Below are 26880 nucleotides of genomic sequence, written 5' to 3' on the forward strand. Positions count from 1 at the left end.
TGAGAGAGCGAGAGGAGGGAAGGGGAGGGACTGAAGTTTGAGACTTAGTGTGACGGGCGTAATACAAGGTCGGGGAGGGGGCGCCGCAATGTGAGAGTTTCTGTACGGGAGAACCTTGAAAATGACAGGTATGAAAAAAAAAAAAGGATTCACATCCAAAACAAATTCATTCATCTTATTTGGGAAAATGTTATATTCAACTACTTCTTTTTTGTTTTACTGGGATTTATTTTTAATGGGGAAAAGGTTTCTAATATTTCATCTCTATATCTTGTGAGACCCTTATTTCTTCTTCTTCCCCATGATGAAGGGAAGACCCTTTGGACTGTGATCGACTGGGTACTCCTCCATCAGCGCTACGGCCACTAGGGCGACCAGACTAGCGACTAGAGTCACCTTTCCAGCTGCGTGTGGTGGGTCTTGGGTCATTGCCACCCACTCTAGATGAAAACGGCAAGAGAAGAGAGAGAGAGAAAGGGCTATCAAAAAAAAATAAACAGACTCAAAAAGGTTAGTTGAAAAAAAAAACATCAGGATATACAAATTATGGAGTATATCTTCTTTGATCTGAACTCTAGTCTGATCAGATCGCAAATTGTCAACACCCTTCAGCCTCGAACCATGCGAATTCCGGTCTTTTCCCGGGGTCTGGAATCTCAACCTGCAGCCCAAACAGGAACAATGTCTCCAGCCTGGACTTGGAGGGCTCCAGACAACAATACCGTATGATTGTGGACCGGCATCCACACCCCTGCAGAGCCCAACAAGAGCAAGAATTCACCTTCGGGTCATTTTAATACATAAATACAGAAGAGATGAATTTCGAACCCGCAGGACGGTTGGAACTTGGAAATTCACCCTTCAAACCCCCAATCTGGTGGTTTCTTTCGGGATTTCAAGGCATCAGACTGGCCCCAATCATGGTTGATGAAGATTGGCCAGCGGATATGCCCGGCTCTAAACGAGGAAAATGTTGTCTCAGAACGGGCTAAATGTTACCCGTACGTGTATGTGAAGCACTGTGAACAAAATGCCCTGAGATGAATAACCTTGGAATCCTTCATGGCAGCGGCATTACAGAAACTGATACTGTACATATATCGACCCTGGAAGATGATTATCTTCCAAGTTTTTAATTCCTTTTTTTCCCGCGAACCTGTGCTCGACCCTGGTCGGAGCCCCCGCCGCGAAAATTACGTCGGTGGAGGACTCGCTACCTACCACGGTAGGGGAAAGTATTACATCAGGTCAAGGATCCATGGAAACCCTGAAAACCTCTACAATGTTAGAACGAAACGGACTTCTTGCCAAGACTAGTTTAGGCTACTCGGGGAATCCCCGTCACCATGAAGACGATTGTTGAGTCTCCTTGACTGATTGGTGATGTGATGAAACTCCTGCGTTTCGACAATTGCGTTTCTTGATCATGCAGTGAGCTGGCCTCAGCACGGGACTCAAGAACAGCCTGAACCGCGCGTAACACCAAGACGTGTTAAGAACCAGCCCTCTTTGTTTCCATTCGACATTGTTTTCGCTAATCTAGAATCCCCTGGGTTGACCATGTCCTGTGGTTCCTTCTCATCATGGGTCCACAAGGCTCATCACTATCCGTCCAATCCGATTGCTCGATCTATCGTGCGGGAAAGCGTACCCGACCCAATTTTCAGAGATGAGCTGACCGGCCTAAGATCAATAATTTGTTCCAGTAATACGTTCCAGTCCAAGGTTCTATCGTTGAGCCCCATATTTAGTGCCTCAGGCCTTGACGATATCTGCATGTCCAATTTTGTTTATGATGTCAAAATCGAACTCTCAAAGAAGTGCCTTACAGGCTGGTCAACCGAATGGTATTCTCAAATGCGTGAAAGTCCGCAACGTTTGACCACATCTGATTACTGGCGGGAATTTCTGCTCTATTTGAGTAGTACCTAGTCGACTATATTCTCGTCTTTCCTGATGCCCAGGTGCAATCTGTCATAGATCTTATCTCTTTGAATGAAGATATGTGGTTGACCTGGAGATGAATACATTTAATGGGTTGCTCCTCGGAGTACGAAGCTCTTACACATGTGGGTATTTCCTTCTCTTTGTCCTTTGCGATTCCCGAGTCATACATCCGAGTCTTGAGGCAAGTCTACCATGACGGCAGAGGCATGTAAACATTTGAATGGCTTTCTTTCAATAAACAACTCAAGGCTTTTCAAGCTATTCCAATATTTCCAAGATTGATTCACCTTGTGCAATTATCAATAGCCAACAAACCAATTATGATCTCACGTTGGCCGAGGTGAACAAGCAAGCCCCGACCTCGGGAAACACATTATGGATGTATTGTATGTTGAATCTCTTGGAGTGACCTTTGGAACCCGGCCAGTCTCTTTTATAGCTGAAAAAAAGACGCCTTGTGATCAACCTTGAACTTGAGACATTTCTCAGCCATGGCTGCAGAAGGCTGAGTAGTAAGCATTCTGTGAGTGATAGATTATCCGATGGAGAGCTATTCATGTTGCTATGCTATCTATCCCATGAGAAAACTGCCGTGGTTATCGAAAATTTGAAAGTAGAACAATGGCCATCACGCATCAATAGTACGGACTAATTTGTCGATCTCTTATACTCCGTGCCGTGTCTTGAGTGGGCCACATCCTCCAAGCCTCCCGTGTTCTTAAGTTCTTAACTCCACAACCTTCTTGGCGCTAGTGATCAATAGCCAAATAATAGTCCAGTGATCTTTATATATATGGTCCTCATGTTCCGTAAATAAGTTCTTTATTCTTTACTAGTAAATTGAGTTTAATTAAACATTCAGAATAATATACTCAATTTTAGAAACGAACACGTGCGTTCACTACCATGTGTACACTATGGACTCGGGCTTTACTAGGTAGTGTTCATACCGCCCTCCTGCACATGTGGGCAGGGCTGAGTGATCTTATATTATATAGGTATATTCAAGTTCAAGTTAATAGCACTTACCTAGGTATGTTCTAAGGTTGCTGTGTATGCACAATTACTAAATACCACCTGGCACTAGCAGCCTGAGGACTTACTACTTTCACTACTAGTACCTAATCTCGACCATGGAACATTGAATACTATTTCAATGGATGTCCAACCAGTCGACTTGAATCTCAATATGAACACATGCATTTGAATAGCCTAGCACATGGAGAGTCGCGAAATAGTATAAAACCTTCAAGTTCCAACTTGAACCCAAGCTTGGAACTTCCAAGGTTCACGTTGAACATTTGAAGGTTGTAATGATCAAATCATATCGTCCACAAAAAATTGAATTGAATACCTACTCCAGGCCCTGGGGCTAGTACCTGTGGAGATGTGCATCCATTGATATGTACTACATATGTAGTGCCTAGGTACTAGTCCCTGCACATGTCACGGTGGTACTTGATAGTTCAAATGTTGACTATACTAGCCGCCACATGCCCAGGTGCCAGGCCCGGGGCTGGAGATAGTAACCTTCAAAATGTTGGAATACTACTAGTACATAGAGTATACCTATCCATAATACATCAATGTGTACGTCAACTTGAACTGCCCAGGTGGTACATGTGTAGGTATGCCGCGGCTCAAATATACATGTGTGCACGTACTAGGTGGTGTACTGCATAGTACCAGTATGCCTTCAAGTTCATGTGCAATGTTTGCAGGACCGTGACGTGCACATGTGCACATGTGAATATCTCAAATGCTCCGAGTCATTCAAATGTTCAATGTTTGATCAATTGATGACCTCAGGAGAGGTGAAGTACTAATCGTAGACAATTTGATCATATTATCGACGAAGCGAAGAGGCCTGGGCACCAGGGCTCTGACTATTTCCAAGGGTCTCCCCTCAAAACAGTCAATCTGGAGAGGTTGCATTGGAATTCCATTCTAACCGACTACCGCTCTTCTGAATTGGCTAAAATCATCCATCCAACCATCAATAACGCTTGAGCACTTCAAGCAAGTTGAGGGATATGAACACAAGCTCCAAAAACTTGAAGGCTCCAGCATACGCCAGTGGTGAAGCTGAAGGGAAGTACCTACAGAATCACCAAATTTTACCATTTGGAAATTCGGCGTAGGGATTTCCGAAAGGAATACTCTTCCGATGCATCAAGAGTTACGTCGGGAGTTACGAGTGGTGGATCATGCGAAGATGAATAGGGGCGGCTTTCAAATGATTGGTCTGGGAATGTACGACGAATAATTGCTGAGAGATGCTTTCGCGTCCATGGCACTTAGCCTGGAGGGGAATAATGTGCTAGTAGAGTCCGTCCACCAGTAGATCATTCCCGATTTCTTTGGAGTTTGAGCGCCATGTACGTGTATGTGGTATGGACACAGTATAGAACGGAGAGAATTCTGCATGGGTGCCTTCCTTCTTGGTACAGACACTGGCATTTCACACCTTTCCCCCCCACACTAGGGCGAGTCCAAGTTGTGAAGTCTCCAATGGGGTTCAAGAGGGCTCTGGGGGGATGTCGGCTCCACATCCCCAGCTTCTCCACAAACCTTGAAACCCTGCCCTGAATGACCTTGTTCGGAGTTCACTAAAAAGTCCATGGATATTCTCTGTACCCAATACATATCATTTCCAAATAAAGGCTAATTTGCGCCCTTCCATTTTTATTGGTTGCTTAACTCCCCAAGCAATTTTGCCCAGACGGGAACGCCTAATATGAAAACGACTGCCGGGCGCCACCAACGCCCGGTGATCATAAGTCAAGCTATGCTTCGCTTCAAACTATCCCGATGCTGAAGCAATGTTGGCCTTAAATGCGGAGTTGGAGAGAGTCTGAGGACCATTGTATAAGGTCGCAAAGATCTGGCCCACTGTTGTCATTCTCCCTCGTATCTGCACTTGTTTCTCTGTGGGCCATCAACTTTCCCCGGATTCCCCACTCCAAAAGCCGATCCACCATGGGTTGCTATAAGCGAAAAATCACAGTCGATGACAGTACTGTCACATCGGCAATCAATTTCATATTGCGACAGTCTTTGTATCCAAACTTTTGGGTACATTGCCGAGCTTGGTGCTGAGTCTTGTGATCACGAGCTAACAGGATGCACCTTCATATTTACCATTCTATTCTTCCTTTGGGGATTTGGCTATGGTCTATTGGATACCTTGAACTCGCATTTCCAGGACGTCCTCAATACCACCGCGGGTAGGTCTTCTGGATTGCAGGCATCCTACTTCGCTGCATACTTTCTTTGTCCGTTAACGATCTCCGGATGGATCTGTCGCAAGTATGGATTTCGAGTGACCTTTATGACCGATTAGAGCATTTTCTTAAAATCCCTTATCGCATAGAGCTCTTGGCTAGTTATGCTGATGAACCAGGTCTTTCTGTTTTGGCCGTTGGATGTCTTCTCTGCTGGCCAAGTGGAACAAAAAAGTCATTTGGAGGCTTCTGCGGGAGCATGTTTAAGTAAACAATACACCTGGACATTTGATTATAACACTCACCCGTTGCTTGTGAACTGACCTTTCTACTAGGTTGTTGGGGCCGGTCTATCTACTTTGGAAACCGCTGCTGATCCGTATGTTTTGTGATCCCATCATACATTGCGAACCCCATCTGACACCTCCAAATCTAGGTTCCTTTCCATTTGTGGCCCTCCACGCTATAGCGAGATCCGATTGAACTTGGGACAAGCCGTTCAGGGAGTTGGTACCTTTATTGGCCCACTTTTGGCCTCCCGCGTCTTCTTTGCAAACACAGTGAACACTGAAGCTGGGTTGAAGAATGTCCAATGGACCTACCTCGCCATTGCCTGCTTTGTTGTTCTCCTCATCATCCTCTTCTGGCTTGCACCTTTCCCAGAAATTACTGATGCCGACCAAGCAGCGTTGGAGAGCATGATTGCGGATAGTCGTGCGGACCCTGGCTCATTCAGGAAACAGTACACCCTGTTTCTTGGTGTATGGAGTCAGTTCTGCTATGTAGGAGCACAAGCAGCCGTTACTGGATACTTTATCAATTTCTGTGAAGAGGCTGGTCGAAGCTCTTTGAAAAGTTGTAAGTTTTGGGTCATGCCCTTGATTTCAGTTGTCACTTTCTGACGGTGGATATCTTCTCTAGCCGACTTGCTCTCCGTAGCACAAGGTCTCTACGCATTCATGCGTTTTGTTTCCGGTGGTTTGATGATGTTAAAACCATTTAAGCCACGTATTATGCTGCTTGTCTTCTTTATTCTGTGTACCCTCTTCTCTATTCTCGCTATAGTGAACAAGGGCACAACCTCTATCGTGATGATTACTCTCGTTTTGTGTTTTGAGTCGGTAAGTGCATTCAGAACGAACAACTCGATCAGGATCATCCCCTCTAACTGACCCATTAGCTCTGCTTCGCAACGATCTTCTCATTGTCCCTCCGTGGTCTAGGTCAACATACCAAGCTTGGTGGCTCACTACTGGTTGCTGCAATCTCTGGTGGCATGGTCTTTCCTCCTATGATGGGTGCCATCGTTGTATGTTTTATCTCTTCGTATAATTGGAGCCGTTCAGTTGCTCTAAAATTCGGCATTGAACTCGGGCATGCTGACGTTTTGATATCTTGCAGACTAACGTGAGCGCCCATACATCCATGGTTATTCCTATGATGGGTTACATCCTCGCTCTAAGCTTCCCTATATATGTCAATCTTTATAAGAGAGACGTCATGGATCTGCATCGTGATACCGAGGTGAACGTCACGAAAACACTGGGCAAAAATATTACCTTGGAAGAAGGCACTCAGAGCAAGCCCGCTACTGCGAACGTTGAGACGGTTGAGGGAGACAAAGCTGTCAACTGAGATTGGACAGTGGGAAAGCAAAACTAGCAGATAAGGACTACCCAGGAAACTCGAGAAAAGCTTCCAAGGTCGATGATTTCGGTATACGTATGTTACCTCAAGATTCGAGTTCATTCAATGGATCCAACATACTAGTGGTCTCTGTGCTTGGTCGGGATGGCAACAAGCGCTGGATGATCATGTGATTTCCTGCTTTGGATAAGTAGAAATTTCACCTAGAGCACCTGGGCACTGTTAATTCAAGTTCGTAAACTGTAATTAATCTGCTCGATAGATTAGCTGTTGCTCCGGTTCCAACTTCCAAGGTTGTTGAAGACTCAAAAGACTTTGAATTTCTGGACAAATGAGACGATAAGATGACCGCTTTCCTCACCGCCCGGTAGATTCCCAATCAGGAAGGACTCGAGCTGCACCTTTCGGAGACCAACATCCTCACAGCAACCTATCACTACGTGCTGAGTTTCGATTCGCTGCAGCAGCAGCTTTTGCACATCATGCCTGATGATTTGAAGGGGAAGGCTTTCCCTGATGTTTCCGCCAAACTCTCCGCGTTGCCTAAGAAATCGTTATTTGAGCGTCAGAAAGCCGAAGCCGAAGCTAAACGCGCTCGGGAGAAAGCCGAAACAGCAGCAGTCTACGAGGATTTTGTTAAATCATTCGAAGATGATTCTCCGGTCGGCTCAAAGCCCTTCGATGCGCGACAGACTACATTTGGTGCCCGGGGTGGTGGATTGGGAGGGGGACCTGCGCGGCGACACTTCACAAGCTCCGGTCCTCGCAGTAGTGGCCCAGGTAGCTTAGGACCCTCCCCACAATCGCTGTCTCGCAAACGCACACATGAAGGATTTACGCCGCTCTCACGCAACCGTGACCCCGCCCAAGGTATCCTCGGGTTCGATCAAACAACTGCCGTCTCATCCGGCCCTCCTGGATACAATAGCACACTTGAGGACGAAACTTATCGCAAAACCGACACCAAAGAAGCCGAGAGAGCTGCTGCTAAGCCCACGCTGCAGCTGGCTTCATTACCCCCTGGAACCTCTCCATCAGTGATCAAATCTTTGATCCCGTCCTCTTTGGTTGTCGATAATGTACACATCACACGTCCATCCAGTCAAACTCCAACAGAACGAAAATCCTCAGCGGCCATAGTCACCCTTGCTAGTGATACTGCAGCCTCAGATATTGATACCGTTGTTAGCGCACTTCAGAATAAGTACCTGGGTCGCGGGTACTATCTTTCTCTGTCTCGGCATCTCTCCTCTGCGGCGATTACTTCGAATATTTCAGCGTCTCTTGGCTCCTCTACTGGATCACTTCCATTTGGGGCCAAGAACATCCAACCAACAACACATGGAGGCAGTCTTAATCGTGCCCCGCCACCGGGTTCTCACCGTGGAGGATTTGCGCCCCCGAGCTCATATGGACCAAATCTCGGGGGGATTAGCGCCATCTATTCGGGTCGAGGTTAAAGTGCCCTCAGATATAAAGCAGCTCAGGCTAATCCACAAGACTCTGGAATCTCTCCTTCAATATGGCCCTGAGTTCGAAGCATTACTGATGAGTCGACCGGAGGTGCAGAGGGAAGAGAAATGGGCTTGGATTTGGGATGCACGGAGCCTCGGTGGTGTATACTATCGCTGGAAGCTATGGCAAATCGTCACCCAGCCTGTGTCTAGCCGCAAAAATTTTGATACCAGAATTTCCTCAATTTTTGAGGGCGAGCCAGATTGGTTTCCTCCTGATACTCACATCAAATTCGAATACACCACGCAGCTTGAAGAATTTGTATCTGAGAACGATTACGACTCATCCGATGAAGAGCACTCAGACAACGAAGATGAGAGACGAAATTACGGCGGTGGACCTCCACCGGAGGGAATAACCAGCCAACAAGATGGTCTCGGCTACATGAATCCGTTACAAAAAGCCAAGCTCACTCATCTTTTGGCGCGACTGCCGACAACTCATGCTAAGCTTCGGCGAGGTGATGTAGCACGGGTCACTGCTTTTGCCATTGAACATGCTGGTGCTGGGGCCGACGAAGTTGTGGATATGATTATTCTAAATATCTTGAATCCACTGGTCTACACTGGTGCTAACCCTGATCGAGAATCCGAAAAGGCTGAAGCAGATCAAGGAAACGTCCAAAAGGACGGCGCCAACACTTCGTCGAAGCCTCTGATGGATTTATCTTCTTCCAAATTAGTTGGGCTGTATGTTGTCTCTGATATTCTTTCCTCGTCAGCAACCAGCGGCATGCGTCATGCATGGCGATACCGGCAGCTTTTCGAATCTGCTTTTCGCGCCCACAAGGTCTTCGAGCATCTCGGCCGACTCGAAAAGGATCTCAGCTGGGGAAGATTGAAAGCTGAGAAATGGAAGCGAAGTGTCGGTACCCTTTTGCACCTGTGGGAAGGATGGTGTGTTTTCCCACAAGACAGCCATGAACACTTTGTTCAAATGTTTGAACAGCCACCGCTCAGCGAAGACGAGTTGCAAAAGGAAGAGAAAGCCGAGCTGGAGAAAGCTGCGGCGTTCTCTAAGGGAAAGAGTAAATGGAAGGCCGTGGACGATGACAATGTGCCTGAAAACTTGGAAGCAAACTACGCTGGTCTGATTGAGACCAAGATGAATGTCCTTGAGGACGAATCCATGAGTGACATCGATGGTGTTCCAATGGAAGATAGCGACCTCGAAGATTTCGAGGATGGCGAAGCCATGGAAGATGACAACTCAAATTTGGGCGAAGAGAATACTGCAGATCAAACACATACCCAAATCGAGGCAGAGCCCGGGGGCCCAGACTTGACATCTCGACGTCCTCGAAAGGCACGCCCTAAAGCTGAAGACATGTTTGCGTCAGACTCCGAATGAGTGGAGCGATAAAGTATATTAATGAATTGAATGATACCAATTAAATTTCAGACTCTTATCACATGTATACATGAAAGAGCAGCTTACTTGTACCCAATTCCTCCCAATCTCACTTATGAGTTCATCCCAAAGTGAGATCATCGGGTAGATTTAATAGTAGACTGGGCGCATAGAATTCTGCCGCCTGAGGCACCTAGCCGGCAGAATTCGTGCCCCACAGGTTACAACCCCTCCCGCGTCAACAAAGACAATCTCTCACATCCTTCTTGATCTATACAGTCGCAAGTTTCGTAAACTACCGTCAAAATGTCCAGTATGTAGGACAATGGGCATCAAGCACCATTCTCATCCCCCACCCCGCTCAGTTCACTGCATGAGGGACGTTGAGTCCAGGATATGATACCTCCCCTGCACAATGTGAACTGGTTGCGCCTGCAACTCTTACACCACGACCAGATGGGGAAAAGTCCTTATGGTTGAAACAAACAGTGAAAGTGATGCTAACAGTATGAATTGCTTTAGACTTCACCGAGATCGCTCGTATGTTCTCCCCTCGTCCACCTCTCGAATCCGCATGCGCCCGCACAGAATTATCACCCCGCGCTGGCGAAATTCGGGCCTGGGCGTTGCAACAAAGCATCCCCTCAAATAGATGAAAAAGGAGCCTATCTAACAATACTGTCGTATACTACAGAGCAGTTCGTTCAGTTCTACTACAACACTTTCGATGAGAACCGCGCGGCTCTTGGACCCCTCTACGTAAGACTATATACCCCTCAGTCTAGCCCTACGAGTATTCTGCAATAAGCATTACAAGTGCTAACAACGATTGTTTTATAAAGCGGGACCACTCCATGCTCACTTTTGAGACCAGCTCGCACATGGGTACCAACGACATCGTCGAGAAGCTGACCGTTCGTCCATTCTTTTTATCCATATTTTCTTGTCGAGAATAAATAATCTAACTAACCTGTCTATGACAGAGCCTGCCCTTTCAGCAGGTTCGCCACCAGATTGCGACCCTGGATGCTCAGCCTACCCACGGTGACGGTGTTGTTGTCCTTGTTACTGGTGCTCTCCTGGTATGTGAAGAATACAGTCCAAAGCTATCCAATTGGGTTCGAGTTCCTTCTTAACCTCTCATGCTAACATCGGTTCTACCTAGGTCGATGAGGAGCAGCGTCCCATGAACTACACTCAGTGCTTCAAGCTCATGCCTGACCAGGGCAGCTTCTTTGTCCTGAACGATGTTTTCCGTCTGGTTATGGGTTAAATAACCCGTGAAAGGAGAAGCTATTACGACGCAATGATGGAGGACTTCCTTTGGGGGTGTGGAAACCATGTGCTTTAGAAATGAGATAGGCAGGCCTGCTAAGCCATTCTGAATGCACAAGTCCACTTGATTCATTCCATGGGTTTCAATCGAATATAAAAGAAATGAAATTCTATTCTTATCTCTAGATGTCTACTCTCTACTAGCACTTTAACTTGAATGCGTTGATTCCTAGATTCTCATTGCTGATTCATTTCTTTGGGTTCTATGTGTGTATATATGCCAACGACGGCGTATAACAGTTGTAAGTTGTAAGTTCATGCGGACCAGCCGCACTTTGAGCTATTACACAGCGGGTGATTCAAGTTCCTATCACTGACTTTGTAACAGCGGTGTTTCTTCAGAAGGCTGTCCAGCTGAAATAGGTCTCTGCGTTGGGGCCTCAGACCTCTCTGGAGATGCTGTAAATCCATTCGATTGAGCACCATTTTGGTCACCAGGCCCACCACTCACACTTCCCTTGCGGTGACGGTTTGGACCAAAATACTCAAAGTAGATCGCCAGCATCAGCAGGGTACCCTGCAGAGAAGCTGTAACTACTAACACACCCCATATACTCCAGCCCTTGAGACCCTCTCGCGCTGCCAGGCTTGCTGCCCAGACCAAGCTTCCTGGTGTCTGAATACACATCATTGGAATACTCAGACTTCCAACACATTGTAGGCGGAGGGTCGTGTATATCTGTGGGAAGTACTGAATGGATGCTAGGATAGCAGCTAAGATGCCAAGGAAATTCGCCCATGCTGCGAGAGCGGAGGGTTGTCGAAGAGCGAGTGCGACGGAAATTATCACTGTGACTACAGCGTGGAGAACACAGATTGCAGCGATAGAGATTGCAGTACGGTGTGTTGGTCCGCTAGGGTTTGTAGAGACGGATGCGACTGGGTTGGTGGGAGAAGTGGCTCTGGGGAAGTAGATGACGAAGAGGAGTAGACTAGTTAGAGTTAGTAGCGTGCCTTCAAACAAGATTAATTCATGTAGGAAAGAATGTACCCCACTTACATTAAAAAGAAGGAAAGCCACTGCATACTCATCTGGAAGACACCGAGTAGCCCTGCAAAGCAAGCTATACCTCTGATCTCATGGCAGCAAGCGACATCCTGGGCAGTCTTGGGAAACACGAGGATATTGGCAAAAGCAGATGTACCAGAAGTAAAACCCAGCAGTATAAAGTAGGGTGATATACCAAACGAGCTTCGACGAGTAATGATTCGAATATGTTGTGGTAAATAGGAAACAAAGATGCCAAAAATGATCAAACTGGAAGTGGTGTAATGCGTTAGTTCTCAGTTGGGATGAATGGGTAAGAAAGAACATACACTGAAAGAACAGTTTGAAAGACCCCAGGCGAGGCCAGCTCACGGCAGATAGGTGATAAAGAATCCATGAGCTCTGTTTGGTAGATAGACTGCCAATGGCGATCTGCTCTTTGAGATGACGTTCGAGCTCTCCAGGGCTCTGATATAAGGGATTAAGGCTTAGGAAGAGGTATTCGCGGGAAATGACAACTTGAATAGATGGGTATTTGAAGAAGACAGTAGTTCAGTCTGAACACAGGAGATTCAAGACTCCATGGACAATAGAATAGTAGGAATATTATCCGAATATAGCATGGATGGCTTGACTCTGCAGGCTGAGTTGGGCTGAGTGAGTCCGAGGTCCCCGCAAACTGATAACTACCCGTGGGTTCCTGCGCTAATCCTTTTTAGGAATGATAGGCTTATCACGTGTAGCATCATCCAAGGATGAATCAATCTTACATTCTTAGATCTGCTCCATACAACTTGTGGATGATTTCATAGTTGAAAAAAAAAGATTCAGAATTTCTACCCAAGGCAAATATTGAGCCACGATCTATCATGGAAGATTCTCACAAGCTACTAACCTACCAAGCTTCTTTACAAGCCGAAGATCCGATCTTAAGGCCAACGACACGGTCTCCTCTGAAAGACCCATACACTATTTACACAGTGCTATGCTATGCACATTACTGTTGTCTAGGTATAGCAAGGAGATATCTCTAGTAAATTTTAGAAGGAACACGCCGACGGCTTAATATTGCTGACAATAGTAAAAGAGCCATATCATTGGTAGAAATAGTAACCATGTGTGATAGCGAGCTAATGATGCTAAGCATAAAAGCACTCAAATAAGACCTAGGACGAAGGAATGGGAATAGAGGTCATCGTTGTCTCCTGTGGCTTCGGTGGCTGCATCAAGATTTTCTTCATCCGGTGGGCCGATAGTCCCTTGCGAGAAAGAACCTCAACGGCTTGTGGGCAGTCATAGTCTTCAATAGAGAGGCTGCTAAACAACTCCCGGATATCAGGATCTGGGTCGTTCTCCAGTATGAGCTGGCAAAGCACCCCATCTTCATGATCAAGAGCCAAATGAAGAGGATTTCTGCCGTCACTGTCCACTCCAACCTCAGCTCCTGCTGCAACAAGATACCGTGCAAGCAGAGTTCTTCCGGTCAATGCCGCCATATTAAGAACGCTCTCCCCAGTATGGCTTGGGGCGTTCACGTCGGCATTAAATTCCAATAGAAGTTGTATCCCTGCGATATGTCCTGTTTGAACCGCACAGTGAATAGGCTGGGGTCCGGGCACTGCTTCCTCGGAGCGACGCACGTTGGCACCATTTTCGAGTAAGACACGGGCGATTTCAAGACCTTTATCCTGGTGGAGCATGGCATTGAACAATGGGGACTTTCCGTCATAGTCGAGAGCGGAGGGATCTGCACCGGCCTTCAAAAGCGACCTGACAACGCTCAGGTTCAGTTGAGTGGCTGCGACGTGCAGTGGTGATCCCAGCCGGTGGTTTTGGATTGATGGATTTGCGCCATATGTCAGCAAAGTCTCCACAACCTTTGGGAGTAGGTGTGGAGTGTGCAGAGGTGAGCTACCCTGTACGTCCTGTGTATTTGGATTTGCCCCCTTTCCGAGAAGAACAAGAATTCGATCATTGTTGTTATTCTGCACAGCGAAATTGAGCGCAGTGCGTCCTCTGCTATCTTGAGTATTTGGGTTGGCACCTTTCTCAAGTAGCATCTTGAGGAAGTTGATTTTCTTCTTCTTCTTCGCTTGGGTCTTCGCTTTGGCAGCTGCCATAAGCGGGGTGGTGTTGTTTAGGAATCGTTCGATATCGCATCCAGCACGAATAGCCACGTCGGCGGTCCTTCGAGAGCCATTTCGGATAGCCCAGTGAAGGGCCGTATCGCGGTTCCGAGCGTCGTGACGATACAATTCGAGATTGAGTAGCTGGTAAAATCGTCGGTTCACCTGCACTAAAGCGTTGATGCAGCAGGTTTCCGTCAGTTCGTTCGCGACCATAAGCAATAGCTCATTTGGCAAACTCAGAAGTGAAATTTCGTCTGAAGTTTCTGACCACATATTGAAGTTCTTTGTCGGAAGTCGAGTGTTTGGTGATTCTTTAGAAGACTGAAAGACCGACTGGGTTGAAGGAAATAGAGACCGGAGGAGACATGTGATTGAAGAGAGAAGAGGAAAGTTCAGATTGGGCGAGAGAAGTCAACCTTGGAAGTCGACCTTCACTTTCAAGGCTCCAGGTTTAGACCAGTGTATGTTTGCGAGAGATGCAAAAGGGGAAATCAGAGTCTCAATACCATTCTCGCAAGATCTTAACTTTGGGATTGATTTGAGTTCGACTGTCCATTCAACTTGTTGTTCTATTGTCCCTCTTCAGGTGAGCCTTGATCAACAATTCAATTTAGTGCATATGTATGTGCGTTCTTGCCCTGCTTTTAGTGCCTACCTGTTGTATATCGTTCAAGTGTTAAAATTTTCACATGTGATAGACTCCTTTTGTCCAGGTGCAAAATTTCGGCAGCTGTAGACCACCACTAGCCGTAATATTGGGAGGAGAATATTTCAAAGCAAGGTATCGAGAGAACATTCGACAGAAAACAACTTTTTTGAACATTTGAATACTGGTTCACGGATATTATAAGAGATTATACATGATAAAACAAACGTGAAGGAGAACATAACATGAACATAAGATGAGCCACTCTACATGAAAGCTTCATCCTTTCCAATCCAGTATCCCTCCATTTCCCACCTCCGCGCTTGGGCATATTTACCCACAGCACTATTAGAGTATGACGCCTCTCCATCTCGAGCCTGCCATTTTGTATGCAACAGTGGTGTCTTCCCATTCAAATCATTATCTCCAGGCCAGTTCAAGTACCACGATCCACGCAGATTCTGCCAGGGCATCGGTCCTCCCCGGCGATGAGCATAATTCAGCAGATCATGACCTTCATCATCCGTGTGATACAGCTCAGATTCACCAAGCAAATCTTGGTAGTAGCTGAACAGATCTCTGGAAGGTGAGTATAAGAAGAGCCCGTTGCAGAATGGAATGTCTGCTCTTGCCGAGTCCGATCCGACATCTCTAGCCATCACAGGTGATGCCGCCATGACGAACTTCTCTGGTAGTCGATCCACCTTGTCTGGCGCATTTTGAGAATCATGCTCAACGTAAATCTGCTTAGTACTGGGATCATTGAAGATTTTGTCGATCGGAAGGGTTAAAACAGTCTCGGCATCGATGAAAAGGATCTTCTCATAGGGCACAACTGTGGGATCGAAAATACGCAGCCTGGTCGCCATGTCACCCCAACGATCATTAGAGATAGTCTCAACTTCCACAATAGTAGCACCATCTTCCCGGAGTCTTTGACGTTTGCTTTCCCGCACATTCTCATTCACGAGGACGACGATCGGGACTACTTCATGTAGCTTGGTGCTTGGGGCATGAAGTAACTGGTACACCAGTGTTCGAATATTAACGTATTCCGTATCCGAGTCATCGCCCTGGCCCTTTCCATCCCCACGCAATCCTAGAAAAGTTGTAATCGCATAGCGACCTTCAAGTTGGTTCGTGCTTGCCGGTACGGGACTGGCTGGTCCATCTATACCAGTAGGTGGTGGTATCGGCGTTCCAAATAGAAGAACGATGGTGAACACAATTGACAATAAGCAAAAAGAGATGAGCTTTTTGCTCATAAATTCTTCTGGTCGGCCAGTTTCGTGCATTATGGCTGTGGCTTGCTTCGAGTTGTCGCCATGTGGGTTGGGGTAAGGTAGGAGTTGCGATAGACTCGGAGATGCTGGTGCTAGCACTCCCACTTAAGTAGGACCATAAACCCATGTAACATTTTAACTACACTGATTGCTCCAGGTAGTGATCGCCTTGTCATGATTATCTGAATTTTGTATAATCTGAGCTGCATCCGGCGTTATGGTCTGAAGGTCGTATTTGGTGCGGATGTATAAGACCATGTGCTGATTGGCGGGATGTAAATTCAGGCAACGAGGCATCAACATCGTCCCTAGAAATAGCTGGGAATAGCATCAAGGTGCTTCAGCATATTATAGGTTCATCAATCATCAAGGGACCTGATTCAACCTGATCTTTTGCTGTTTATAGCAAGACCAATGACAGCATGGAAACATTGGAATGTGCCCATCCTCGCACCTACTCCCAATTGGGCTCACCCGCGATCAGTTTAGTGTGGGCAACCGAGATACGAGATGCGAGTGCATTTGCAGGAGGTGGCCAAGTGCTGGTTCAAATCCTGAGGATGCATACATTTAGTAAGTCTTGGAAAATGAGAACTTGAAATACAAGGTGTCACAAAACAGTAAAAATGTGGAGCTCTACTCCGTATAATCCGTACAGTTGAGACAGAAATCGGGAACCAACACCTACCACAGTGAGTCAAAGCCCGTTATATTAGCACGTTTGCCTTTGACCTAGACCAAGGTCTTTTCAAGGGTTCAGATGACGCGCTAGAATTTCTCAGGTTTTTACTATTAAAGAAGCTGATGACTTAAGTGCTCGATGAATCATGCACTTCTTGGCCGGGGAACCAAGCAAATTCCCCAACTACGTCACTGCGAGATCATCCCTGCTGCTTGTTTTCCCCTTCGAAAGGCGAGATCTGAGCTCTGGTATTTAAATACATCTATGCGCCTGATTCAACTAATTCTCTGACTGACTCTCCAGAATTCAGTATTTGGTATTTGTTGAGTAGGTTAATTCCACTAGGTAGTGCTCCCCCACAACGTGATACTGATCCTGGTCTATAGCTTCAAGATCACCAAATCCAACAACACCAACCATGAAATTTCATCTGGCCACTGGCCTGGTCTTTTTTCTCGCAACTGCTGAGGCTGTAGGAGCTTCCAGCTGGTGGAGCAAAGCTGGTATGGAAATGACTTCAGGTATAGCCATTGATAATACAATGCTAATTCTATCTCCCAGTATACAATAAATGGCATGAGACGGAACTTGAGCGATGGCTCTCTGATCATGGTAAGCACGACTATGAGACCCAAGTTTGATCTATGATCTGAAACTAACATGAGCAGATATCCCTCATCCTAGTCCCGCTGACCGTAGGGATCTGGAGACTTTGGTCAAGTCCAACTGGGATACCAAGGTTCAGAAACCTCTGGGCAATGCTGCTGGGCATATCTCAGATGAGCTGCAAAGTGCCAAAGAATGGGTTTTTGATAGGTAGGATCATGTTTCTCACGTTCATGTTCCTCCGAATTGAAATGAGTACTGACAATATTACCATAGCTGGTCTGACTCCCAGCTCAAGGCATTCCTCGATCGCCACGGAATTCCAGCCCCTCAACCTCGCAAGCGCGATGTCCTCATCCGGACTGCCCGTGAAAATTACGAAGCTATCGCAAAGAAAGTCGGCGAGACAGCCGCTTACCCCGGTAACTGGTTGTACGAGCAATGGTCCGATTCTGATATCAAGGAATGGCTCGACGAGCGTGGATGGGCTGTTCCCCAGCCCACAACTCGGGACAAGTTGATTGCGTCTCTCCGTCGCAATTCTCGGATTGCTAGTCTTCAAGCACGTGTTATCGCTGCGTCCGCCGTTGCATCCGCCGAAGCCGCAAAGGCCTCGCTGAGTGAGGAACTCTTCAATGCTTGGTCTGATTCCAAGCTGAAGGAGTTCCTTGATGAACACAATGTGCGCGTTCCACAAGGATCAAAGCGTAATGAGCTTATCGCTCTTTCTCGCAAGCACCGTGCTTATCTTTTGGATCAAGCTGCTAGTGCGTCTTCTGCTGCCTCGGAAGCATTTGGCGCTGCTACTACCAAGGCTGGAAACGAGTATGCGCGTGCTACTGAGAATGTGAAATTGAAGACCGATGATGAATTCCAGGCTGCTATTCAGACCTGGTCAGACTCTCGCCTCAAGGCTTTCTTGGATGCTCGTAGTGTCCCCGTCCCTCAGCCTAGCAAGCGCGATGAGCTTATTGCTTTTGTACGTGCTAATGCACACAAGGCAGCTACTGGATGGAACGAGTACAACTTTGATACTTGGGATACGGAGCATCTATTGTGAGTTTTCCCTTCGAATATTTAACCACATAACGCATGGTTGGTGAGAGATCGTGGCTAATGCCCTCGTTAGTAAATATCTCTCTGCATTGAACTGCAAGGCAGCAGAGAAGGCTGATGCATCTCGTGAGGAGCTGGTCGAGCATGCTAAAGCCGGCTACGCCAAAGCCTCTAAGGCCGGTGGCGAGCAATACGCATCTGCTGCTGCTGCCGCCGCCCAAGCTACCGGCTCTGCCAAAGATACTACTTTTGATCAGTGGTCACACTCAGATCTGAAGAAGTACCTTGACTCTTATGGTATCCCAGTGTACCAAGGGTCAAGTATCAATGAGCTGCGCGCTGCAGCTCGTCGGCAAACCACGTACTTCAAGTACGGTACCAACAACCCCCAGGATACTATTTATGCGAAGATTGTCGACACTTTGCAGTGGGCCTTGGAGCAATTGAAGATCGGAGCTTCCAGCGGTCGGGCACAGGGCCAGGAAGCAGCCGAGAAGGTCCGTGAGAAGGTCTCTGAGAAGACTCAAAGCCTCCGCGCTGAACTGTAAAGGAGCTAAAATGGAACATGGAGGAAGTATGTTTTTCTTTGGAGCAACGGAAGGCAACAATGAGGTTTTTGAAATCCTGCAATGCTTAATTTTCGGTCACGATGAGATGAAATTCCCTTATATTGATATTTTGTTTTCTTTCCTTGATTGGGACTTTGGGGGCCATTGGATGGGATATCCTTTCCAATAGCCAGAAAGGTAGTTTTCAATGCTGTCACTCAAAAGTAAACGATTTCCCTAAGAACCGTTTCAACGGTCTATTTATAGGCGCAATTTGCTTTGCTACCGGGCGATTGCAATGCAATTCATGAATATTCAGAAATAAATCCCGAAATACAAGCAGGTGATGTTAATGCTAATCCAATGAGTTTCTCCAATTTTGGCATCCAAGTCATCCGAGTCCTTTAGCTTTCCAAGATATTTAATATGACTCCTAGATCATGACTTCGGGGCTTCAGCATCCCCCTCTGCAACCAACTTGCCAACGACGAGGTACTTCTCCAAGAAGCGCTCCTCCCATGACTTCAGGTTCTCCAGCTGATCCGCATCCAAGTCCTTGAGGTCATCCAATGGGGCCGACAAGTCCTTTGTCAGCATATCCTCATCGAAGCTCTGGTGAGCCAGTCCTCGGGATGCATCACGACCAGCAAAGTTCTCGTACGGACCACCCTATATATCAACCCAATGGTCAGCTTTCCATCACTCAGTCTCCACTATGACAGTAAGTAATCCACCTACCGGTCCATAGAAATTCCTGCCTGGGCTCACGTCAAAGACACGGCCACGGACAGCAAGGTAAACGGGCCGATTATCCTCGCCGTTAAACTCAATCAAGGTCTTGGGGATATAGGTACGGAAAACGGTCGGTGGCGGCCCACGCGGAAGCTCGATTGGCTGTTTGGGCTTGAAGTGCCAGAAAAGCAAGACGACGAAAAGGGAAACGAGAATGAGGTTGATTGGGGAGGCGATAGACATCCTGTTGGCTGGGTCAGTTTGGGCCGTGTTTTTTGGGGGCGTGGCGTGAGAAAGATCACGTACACTTCAGCCTGGGGCAAAGCATCGTCTTATAGATTTTTTCCTATGTTAGTAATTGTCTGTAAGATGGCAGGATTTTTAAGATTTCAAGTACCGGCAGCAGTCATCTTGGTATAGATTCCCGAGGTACACTCTAGGGCTGATGAGTGTGATGACGAGAGGAACTTCGGAAGGAGTGTAGAACAATCCAGGTGCGGAGATCATTTCTCCCCACCATGACATAGCCCTCCACGTGATTCTACAGCATTCTATATGATTGTTTTTATTTCTCTCAATTAAATGTTTAATTTATTCTTACTTGAACGAAGTATTTGATTTACTGAATTATCATTTGATAACACTTGTTCTACGATCTGTCAACTGGTATAAGGCACTCATATTGGAGTAAATGTGGGGATTGCGATAACTGATATAAACACCTATACTAGATACTAGTAGTGACTATAAGGCGCTTCCTGATACATTGACACCCTATATATAGATCTTGATTCAAAAATGATTGAATAGGAGAGTTCCAATCCTAAATAAGTCAAAACAATACAAGCCCAAATATGAAACACGTCTGGAACCCCCAATAAAGAAAGCTTTATTGACAACTCCACCCTCAATCGCCCCCATTTTAATTTGTTCCAAGCGCCTGGTAAGGCTTTGGGGGTCGACGATTTTCCTCTTTTCTTTCTCTTTCATCTTTTTTACCTTGTTCTCCAGTGCTGGCACCCGTGGTCATCGACCTTTTATTACTTGGATCCGGCAAGCCCCGGGTGTCCCTGCTCTCGTTCCTTTCTGTTCTCCTAATCTCAGCGAGTCGATCACGATCAACTTCAGGGCTATTGATTTTTCCCGTTTGCTTATTTCTTTGCCCAATCCTAAAAACCTCGACAATTTGCAACGACATCGTCAACCAACTCACTGAGGATTAATATGTGGTCAAAGGGAGGCCTGAATCGTCCAAGGCGCGCGTTGGGCAACCCCACATCAGCTGATAACAACTCGGGGGATACCAACTCGACTTCGACATTTCCGACAAAGACAGACATGACTTCCAGAGATCTTCCATCTGTCATCAGGTGAGTAGAACCTGTATCTACCGGTCGAGTTTAGAAACATGTCTAACTATCAAATAGACAGCCGGAATCGTCTTCCCGTATCCCCGTTGCAGTTACCAGGCCGTCGGACATCTCGGGGGACTATAAGGATAAGAGATACTCGGCCGTTTCTCCCATGGCGTCACCAACATTAGGTGTAAGAGACAGTGGAAGCAGCTTTTGTGTCTCGCCGATCGAGGAATCGAACAATACAATTTCCCATGAGCGAAAGATCTCAACAGGAGACTATTTCGGTGACTTGACGGCGAGTAAAATGAATGTCGATGCTCCTCCCTTGACGGTATCGCCTCCACGATCGAAGAAAAAAGCGGTTGCTTTTAAATCTGGAGTGCCTGAGGAGATACCATCGCGAGAGGTAGAGTATTCTCCGGCAGATGAAGAACCACCTGTTCCACAAGCAAGCTTTCTAGACCCAGCTATTGAGCCTCCTAGATTCAGAGAGCCTCAGTACGAGAAGTTCGAGAACGATAGATCGAATTTCAATCGGTCCCCTCTCCAAGGTCCTGCTTATGAGCGCAAAGATCCTGAGACCCCAAGTTTCAGGGAACCTAATTATGGGAAACCAGACTTTGAACAGCCAAGTGTCAGTCGCTCTCACCAGGCTCCAATCCGTGAGCGACCAGTTCACGCGCAAGCAGCCCCATGGGATGCGCACTCTGGCGAACCTACCTTGGCTAAACCTGGGAAAATTGGCCAAGTGGAATCACATCATACCACTTCCCAGAAACCTATAGGCTCCACATCTAGCTTCCTCAACTGGGGTCGTGAGCAATTCCATTCCAAGAAAATCGCTCAGGCAGCCCGCAGTCGAATTGCCAATTTCTCTAAAACTGAAGGCCCTCCACTCAAAGACACCGAGCCTTGGTTAAGAGATGGCGCTCATAGAGGGAGACGAAAATCGGCATCACGTGGCGGCCAGCATGAGAAGCGCCCCATACGCGCCAGCAACACGGACGCAACACGAAGGTCTTCTCTTACCGGGTTTGTTCCGACAACCGTGACGACGATCACTGCCGGCGGTCCAAGTACGTTGCCGCAGAGACCAGCCCCAGCAAAGGGCCAACAACACAATCCGCGAACCGAACAACGAGCGCTCAGGCCAGAGCCAAGGCTTGATACATCGATTGATACAATGCGGTTCACTGCTGGTGTTCAATTCGGTGGTGCCACAATCGTGCCAAGATCTGGCAGTCCTGCTCCTGGTTTCAGTCCACAGGATAGTCAAAGCGATAGTCCTCGAGATAGTCCTAGGGATGCTACCCATCAATATGATTCGAGCAGCGAAGATAAGTCTACGGAAGAGACTCCTTCTATCATGTCCCGTCGGCGCCCAATCCCCATCTCTATGCCAACATCAAAGAAGCCTGTTCGAAAACCGACCCCAGCGGAGGCTTCCCAAGAGGCAACCGGTGTGGAAAAAACACCCGTGGATCTTCCAAAGGACTCCGTGAGTCGAGTTCAGGCAATGGAGACCAGACGGGATGATCTTGGGAAACGTCGAGCCAATCTGGAAACCGTGATTAGAGAATTGACCCGCGTCATCCAACCTACTGCTATTGCATATGATCGTGCCGCCAAGGAAGAAGTGAAAAGAACCGTTCAGAGCATGGAGAATGAGATTGCAGATATCAAGCGAGAGGAGCATGATCTTGGAATGAAGATCAGTCGAGCGTGGAGGCGCTTGGATGAGAACAGCAACGGCGATGGAAGTAATCTATGGATTAAGCGGGTCACCAGTTAAGTAACCTTTCCAGGTTGGCATTTGGGCCTATTTGATTCAAGTGAAACTGGAGGATAATCAAATCTGCAATATTTCCTGGCGAAATTTTGTCTACCTTTTCTTCTTTTGCGCCTTTTTATTGTCCTTTTCCTTTTCTTCTTTCAAATTTTGAGCGTATTTTCCTTGTTTGTCTCATTCGGATACCCGGCTTATTAGCTTGCCTCTGTGCCTTTGTCTTCTCTGGTGCGTTTCAAGCCTTTGATCTCCTTTCCTGGAATATAATGTTGTACGAAGATTCAATAATCAACATTGCGTATCTGATATTGCATTCAAGCTAGAAAACTCTAGTAGAATCGATCAGTCTTCAAACAAAGACCAGAGCTATGCAAGTCCAAGTCTTGGACCGTATGAAGATATCATAAGGAGTAGGATATAAGTATGGAATGAGGGATAATAATGTATTGCGCTCTCTTTGGATATATGGATGTGAGTCGTTTGGATCGTAAATTGGACGGTGACGAGTTTCTCCGCATGTTATGCGCCTAGCAGCATTCCATCCTAATTTATTTCTTGCCAGACTTCTTGATACCCTGCTGACCAGTGTTGAGGGGTCCCTTCTTGCCCTTGGCAGCCTCAGCCATGTCCTTCTTCGCCTTGGCATCTATTGTACCGAGCGGTTAGTTGGATGCGCCGGGATAAGGTAGTGTCGCAAAGAGACAGAGTGGGAATCAAAAGAACATACCGGCCTTCTGCTTCTCACGGAATGCAAGCTCGTCCTCGTCTAGCTCCTTCTTCTCCTTCTTAGCGGCCTTAAGAGGCTTGGCCTTGCCACCTACAATGGGCGTTAGTATGATGCTCAAGACTGCCCGAGTGACTTTTGCGTTCGGGGTAAAGGAAGTTATGTGCTTACCTTCTCTGCTAGCGCCACCCATGATTAAAAGATTAAACTGAGAGTGAAGTCTGAAGGGGAAAAGTGAAGGAGGGGAAGTCGATAGTAAGAAAAAAAAATTCCCCGGTTTATTATCATACAAGAGGGGCTCGTTGACCGCCTTCTATTTACGGATGACAGAACCAGATCAGCTCTGACTTAGTTCATGTCGTCTATGCAATACCTCTAATCTCTATCACATCTCCCCCATCAGAGCGTGATTCGTCTCAATCGAATCATTACGCTCCCATATTCTTCTTTTCCAAGACCTGGCCCTCTAGTTATGTGCTTGGGATAATCAAAGCTATACAAGGCTTTGGTGTGAAGGCAGGCCTCTCAAGCCGGTTGGACTTTCAAACATCCCAGATTTCATTTTGTCTCCTGTGCTCCCGCTAACTGAGCATCGCTTTCTGAAGCCTCCTCCAAAGGCCGCAAGAAGAAAGAAAAAATCATTCATCCACATAAAGTGGAATACCAGACTTAGGGCTGGTTCTAGGGTCATTTCAAGATCTTGTCAGTCGGTAACAATGTCCTCGAAACAGAGATCGAGGTCTCTATCGACCCCCTCAGAGGGTGAGATCATTGAGTCAGGCTCAGAGTTGAAGGCAACTGCGTCACAATCTCCTCTTAATGGCACCAGCGTTGACCGTCCCCCCAGAGATAGTGCATCCTCTGCGCCCAGATCCCCTGCATTTCGGCAAGGCAGTCGCTCACCACGCCGACGAAAGTCATGGACGAGGTCACGCTCCCGATCCCGATCGCTTTCTCGCTCACCATACCGGGACAACCGAGATAGAGGCTATAAACGCAGACTCGACGATGAGTATGATGAGTACGAGAGTCGGCATTCCCGGTACGAGTCCTCGCGTCGCTATGGATCCAGATACGACGATCGAAATGACCGCTCAGCTTCCCGCCGGCAAAACAAGCCGTATCACGACTACGATAAGGAAGAATCCTACGGGGGTGGCCTGCGATACACAGATGACTACGGCCGACGCCGCGATAAGCGCCAGCGTACTCATAGCCGATCCCCGTATCGTGAAGTGAGAAAGCAGAAACAGTATGATGAGCCAGACTCCAATGCTCACCCCACAGACTCCAAGAAATATGGACCTTCCTCTAATCAGGTAGTGAGCGAAGGAAAGACTCCGACTGTCTCTTCGGATTCCAAACTTGGTGCTGAAACAAAATCGAACCAGGTGCAGCAGAATTCTCCCGCGCGCGTCCATTTCGCGGATGAGTATGTCTCCTCGCCGTCTCAAGTATCAAAAGTCATGGTGGCTAATAAATTTTGCAGCGCTAAAACCCCTTCCGCATCGGATGTCACAGAAGAACCGCAGTCTTCCGAGCCGGTTGATGAAGCTACTGCTTTGGAGGCGCGTCGAAAACGTCGTGAGGCTATTCGAGCTAAGTACCGAAGCCAAGCGACTCCCTTGCACCTCAAGGCGTTGCATGTGGGGGACGTCGACACAGACTCGTCGACTGTTGGCACTGACACCGCCAGTGCGCAGGATGCAATGGGTATGTTTGTCAACACGAGACAGAAGTTACTGAAACAAACTAACTCTTATCCATCCATCTGTGTAGACTCTCCACGTCCTTCACCGGTACAAACCCCGAACGAGATTAACGGTGAAGGCTTTCCTGACTTCAACGTCGGCAAGGATACCGACCTGGTTGATAACGCTGTGCCCCTCGACGGTGCTGAAAGAGATGAGCCCTCAGCTGCAGATTATGACCCAACCATGGATATGAAAGAAGAAAGACAAAAACATGACCCCAGCCAGACAACAAAGGATGATGTCTCATCCGCTACTTACGATGAGACGCAGACGCAGAAGCAAGATATCCTTATCCTGGACGGTCCTTCTGCCCCGCCCCCACCCCCAAAGAGAGATCCTTACGACATGTTTGCAGAGGATGACGACGACGATATGTTCGCCGAAGATAAGGATGAGCAGCCGACTCACGCTTCAGCAATGTCTGCTATCCCTCAAGCAAAGGAGTTGGATATCAGCATGATGGACAACTGGGACGATCCTGAAGGGTACTACAACCTCCGTATTGGTGAGTTGATCAACGGACGTTATCATGTCACACAGAACCTCGGAAAAGGCATGTTCTCCTCTGTCGTCCGGGCCACCGACTCCACGACTGGGGGTCTCGTCGCGATCAAGATTATCCGCCAGAACGACACCATGCGCAAAGCCGGTATGAAGGAGATCGGTATTCTGGAGCAACTACAAGAAGCGGATCCAGAAGATAAGAAACACCTCATCAAATTTCTCCGCCACTTCGAGCACAAGGGCCATCTTTGCATGGTCTTTGAAAATCTCAGCATGAACCTGCGCGAAGTGCTCAAGAAATTCGGTCGCGATGTCGGACTCAACCTGCGCGCTATCCGAGCCTATGCGCACCAGATGTTCCTTGGTTTGAGCCTCCTTCGTCGGTGCAACATCCTCCATGCGGATCTGAAGCCCGATAACCTACTCGTCAACGAGCAGCGTAACGTGCTGAAGGTCTGTGATCTGGGATCCGCATCCTCGTCCTCTGATAATGAAATCACGCCGTACCTGGTTAGTCGATTCTACCGAGCTCCGGAGATCATCCTGGGTATTCCATATGACTATGCCATAGATGTGTGGTCCATTGGTTGTACTCTTTTCGAACTCTACACGGGCAAGATTCTTTTCACCGGCCGAAACAATAACCAGATGCTGAAGTCCATCATGGAGTGTCGGGGTAAATACCCTCCTAAGGTTCTTCGGAGAGGCTCGTTGGCCCACCTGCACTTCGATGATATGCTCAATTTCCACAGTGCGGAAGTGGATAAGATTACGGGACGACCTGTGACTCGTGTGATGGATTTCAAGAAGCCTACTCGCGACTTGAAAACTCGGTTGATGGGTAAGGGTACACGTGGAATGTCTGATGTTGAAGTGAAGGAGTTGACACTGTTTGTGGATTTCTTGGATCGGTGCTTGGGGTTGAATCCTGAGAAGCGAATCACTCCTGCCGAGGCGTTGAAGCATCCGTTCTTGACACGAAAGCCTTAATTGGCGATGAATCTGCGGGCGTTCACCTGTATCTGCTTTCATTTCTATTTTTTTTTCTTCATATGGGGGATGGAGT

The 26880-nt window shown here is 47.3% G+C and overlaps 11 protein-coding genes across 11 annotated transcripts; 6 read left to right on the forward strand and 5 right to left on the reverse strand.

The window, feature by feature from the left end:
- Nucleotides 1-4957: 4957 nt before the first annotated feature.
- Nucleotides 4958-6806, forward strand: N7483_001377 (uncharacterized protein; the record flags this gene model as incomplete). Its single annotated transcript, XM_057084814.1, has 6 exons — nt 4958-5269; nt 5507-5550; nt 5641-6029; nt 6111-6292; nt 6352-6480; nt 6573-6806. 6 exons carry the CDS (start codon nt 4958-4960, stop codon nt 6804-6806), a joined length of 1290 nt encoding a protein of 429 aa, XP_056950963.1.
- A 494-nt stretch (nt 6807-7300) lies between these two features.
- Nucleotides 7301-9683, forward strand: N7483_001378 (SWAP/Surp domain-containing protein; the record flags this gene model as incomplete). The annotated part of the gene is made up of 2 exons (XM_057084815.1): nt 7301-8192; nt 8254-9683. 2 exons carry the CDS (start codon nt 7301-7303, stop codon nt 9681-9683), a joined length of 2322 nt encoding a protein of 773 aa, XP_056950964.1.
- A 306-nt stretch (nt 9684-9989) lies between these two features.
- Nucleotides 9990-10956, forward strand: N7483_001379 (nuclear transport factor 2 family protein; the record flags this gene model as incomplete). The annotated part of the gene is made up of 6 exons (XM_057084816.1): nt 9990-9996; nt 10206-10223; nt 10378-10442; nt 10526-10597; nt 10667-10765; nt 10849-10956. 6 exons carry the CDS (start codon nt 9990-9992, stop codon nt 10954-10956), a joined length of 369 nt encoding a protein of 122 aa, XP_056950965.1.
- Nucleotides 10957-11328: 372 nt separating this feature from the next.
- Nucleotides 11329-12403, reverse strand: N7483_001380 (PQ-loop repeat-containing protein; the record flags this gene model as incomplete). Its single annotated transcript, XM_057084817.1, has 3 exons — nt 11329-11950; nt 12019-12276; nt 12336-12403. 3 exons carry the CDS (start codon nt 12401-12403, stop codon nt 11329-11331), a joined length of 948 nt encoding a protein of 315 aa, XP_056950966.1.
- Nucleotides 12404-13172: 769 nt separating this feature from the next.
- N7483_001381 (ankyrin repeat domain-containing protein) lies at nt 13173-14408 on the reverse strand (the record flags this gene model as incomplete). Its single annotated transcript, XM_057084818.1, has 1 exon — nt 13173-14408. The coding sequence occupies one exon, from the start codon at nt 14406-14408 to the stop codon at nt 13173-13175; it is 1236 nt and encodes a 411-aa protein (XP_056950967.1).
- Nucleotides 14409-15047: 639 nt separating this feature from the next.
- On the reverse strand, nt 15048-16076 carry N7483_001382 (putative glycosyl transferase family 8 family; the record flags this gene model as incomplete). The annotated part of the gene is made up of 1 exon (XM_057084819.1): nt 15048-16076. The coding sequence occupies one exon, from the start codon at nt 16074-16076 to the stop codon at nt 15048-15050; it is 1029 nt and encodes a 342-aa protein (XP_056950968.1).
- Nucleotides 16077-17164: 1088 nt separating this feature from the next.
- Nucleotides 17165-18956, forward strand: ish1 (double-strand break repair enhancer MSC1; the record flags this gene model as incomplete). Its single annotated transcript, XM_057084820.1, has 5 exons — nt 17165-17249; nt 17308-17358; nt 17415-17562; nt 17629-18408; nt 18482-18956. The coding sequence occupies 5 exons, from the start codon at nt 17165-17167 to the stop codon at nt 18954-18956; spliced, it is 1539 nt and encodes a 512-aa protein (XP_056950969.1).
- Nucleotides 18957-19394: 438 nt separating this feature from the next.
- On the reverse strand, nt 19395-19931 carry N7483_001384 (cytochrome b5-like heme/steroid binding domain-containing protein; the record flags this gene model as incomplete). The annotated part of the gene is made up of 2 exons (XM_057084821.1): nt 19395-19625; nt 19695-19931. The coding sequence occupies 2 exons, from the start codon at nt 19929-19931 to the stop codon at nt 19395-19397; spliced, it is 468 nt and encodes a 155-aa protein (XP_056950970.1).
- Nucleotides 19932-21026: 1095 nt separating this feature from the next.
- N7483_001385 (uncharacterized protein) lies at nt 21027-22838 on the forward strand (the record flags this gene model as incomplete). The annotated part of the gene is made up of 2 exons (XM_057084822.1): nt 21027-21058; nt 21116-22838. 2 exons carry the CDS (start codon nt 21027-21029, stop codon nt 22836-22838), a joined length of 1755 nt encoding a protein of 584 aa, XP_056950971.1.
- A 542-nt stretch (nt 22839-23380) lies between these two features.
- Nucleotides 23381-23749, reverse strand: N7483_001386 (uncharacterized protein; the record flags this gene model as incomplete). Its single annotated transcript, XM_057084823.1, has 3 exons — nt 23381-23478; nt 23560-23649; nt 23728-23749. The coding sequence occupies 3 exons, from the start codon at nt 23747-23749 to the stop codon at nt 23381-23383; spliced, it is 210 nt and encodes a 69-aa protein (XP_056950972.1).
- Nucleotides 23750-24272: 523 nt separating this feature from the next.
- N7483_001387 (putative serine/threonine protein kinase (Prp4)) lies at nt 24273-26804 on the forward strand (the record flags this gene model as incomplete). Its single annotated transcript, XM_057084824.1, has 3 exons — nt 24273-24988; nt 25046-25269; nt 25336-26804. The coding sequence occupies 3 exons, from the start codon at nt 24273-24275 to the stop codon at nt 26802-26804; spliced, it is 2409 nt and encodes an 802-aa protein (XP_056950973.1).
- Between the last annotated feature and the right edge of the window lie 76 nt (nt 26805-26880).

Source organism: Penicillium malachiteum (assembly GCF_028827825.1).
Source record: "Penicillium malachiteum strain IBT 17515 chromosome Unknown utg000001l:1.0-8184562.0:1.0-8186909.0, whole genome shotgun sequence".
NCBI lineage: Eukaryota > Fungi > Ascomycota > Eurotiomycetes > Eurotiales > Aspergillaceae > Penicillium > Penicillium malachiteum.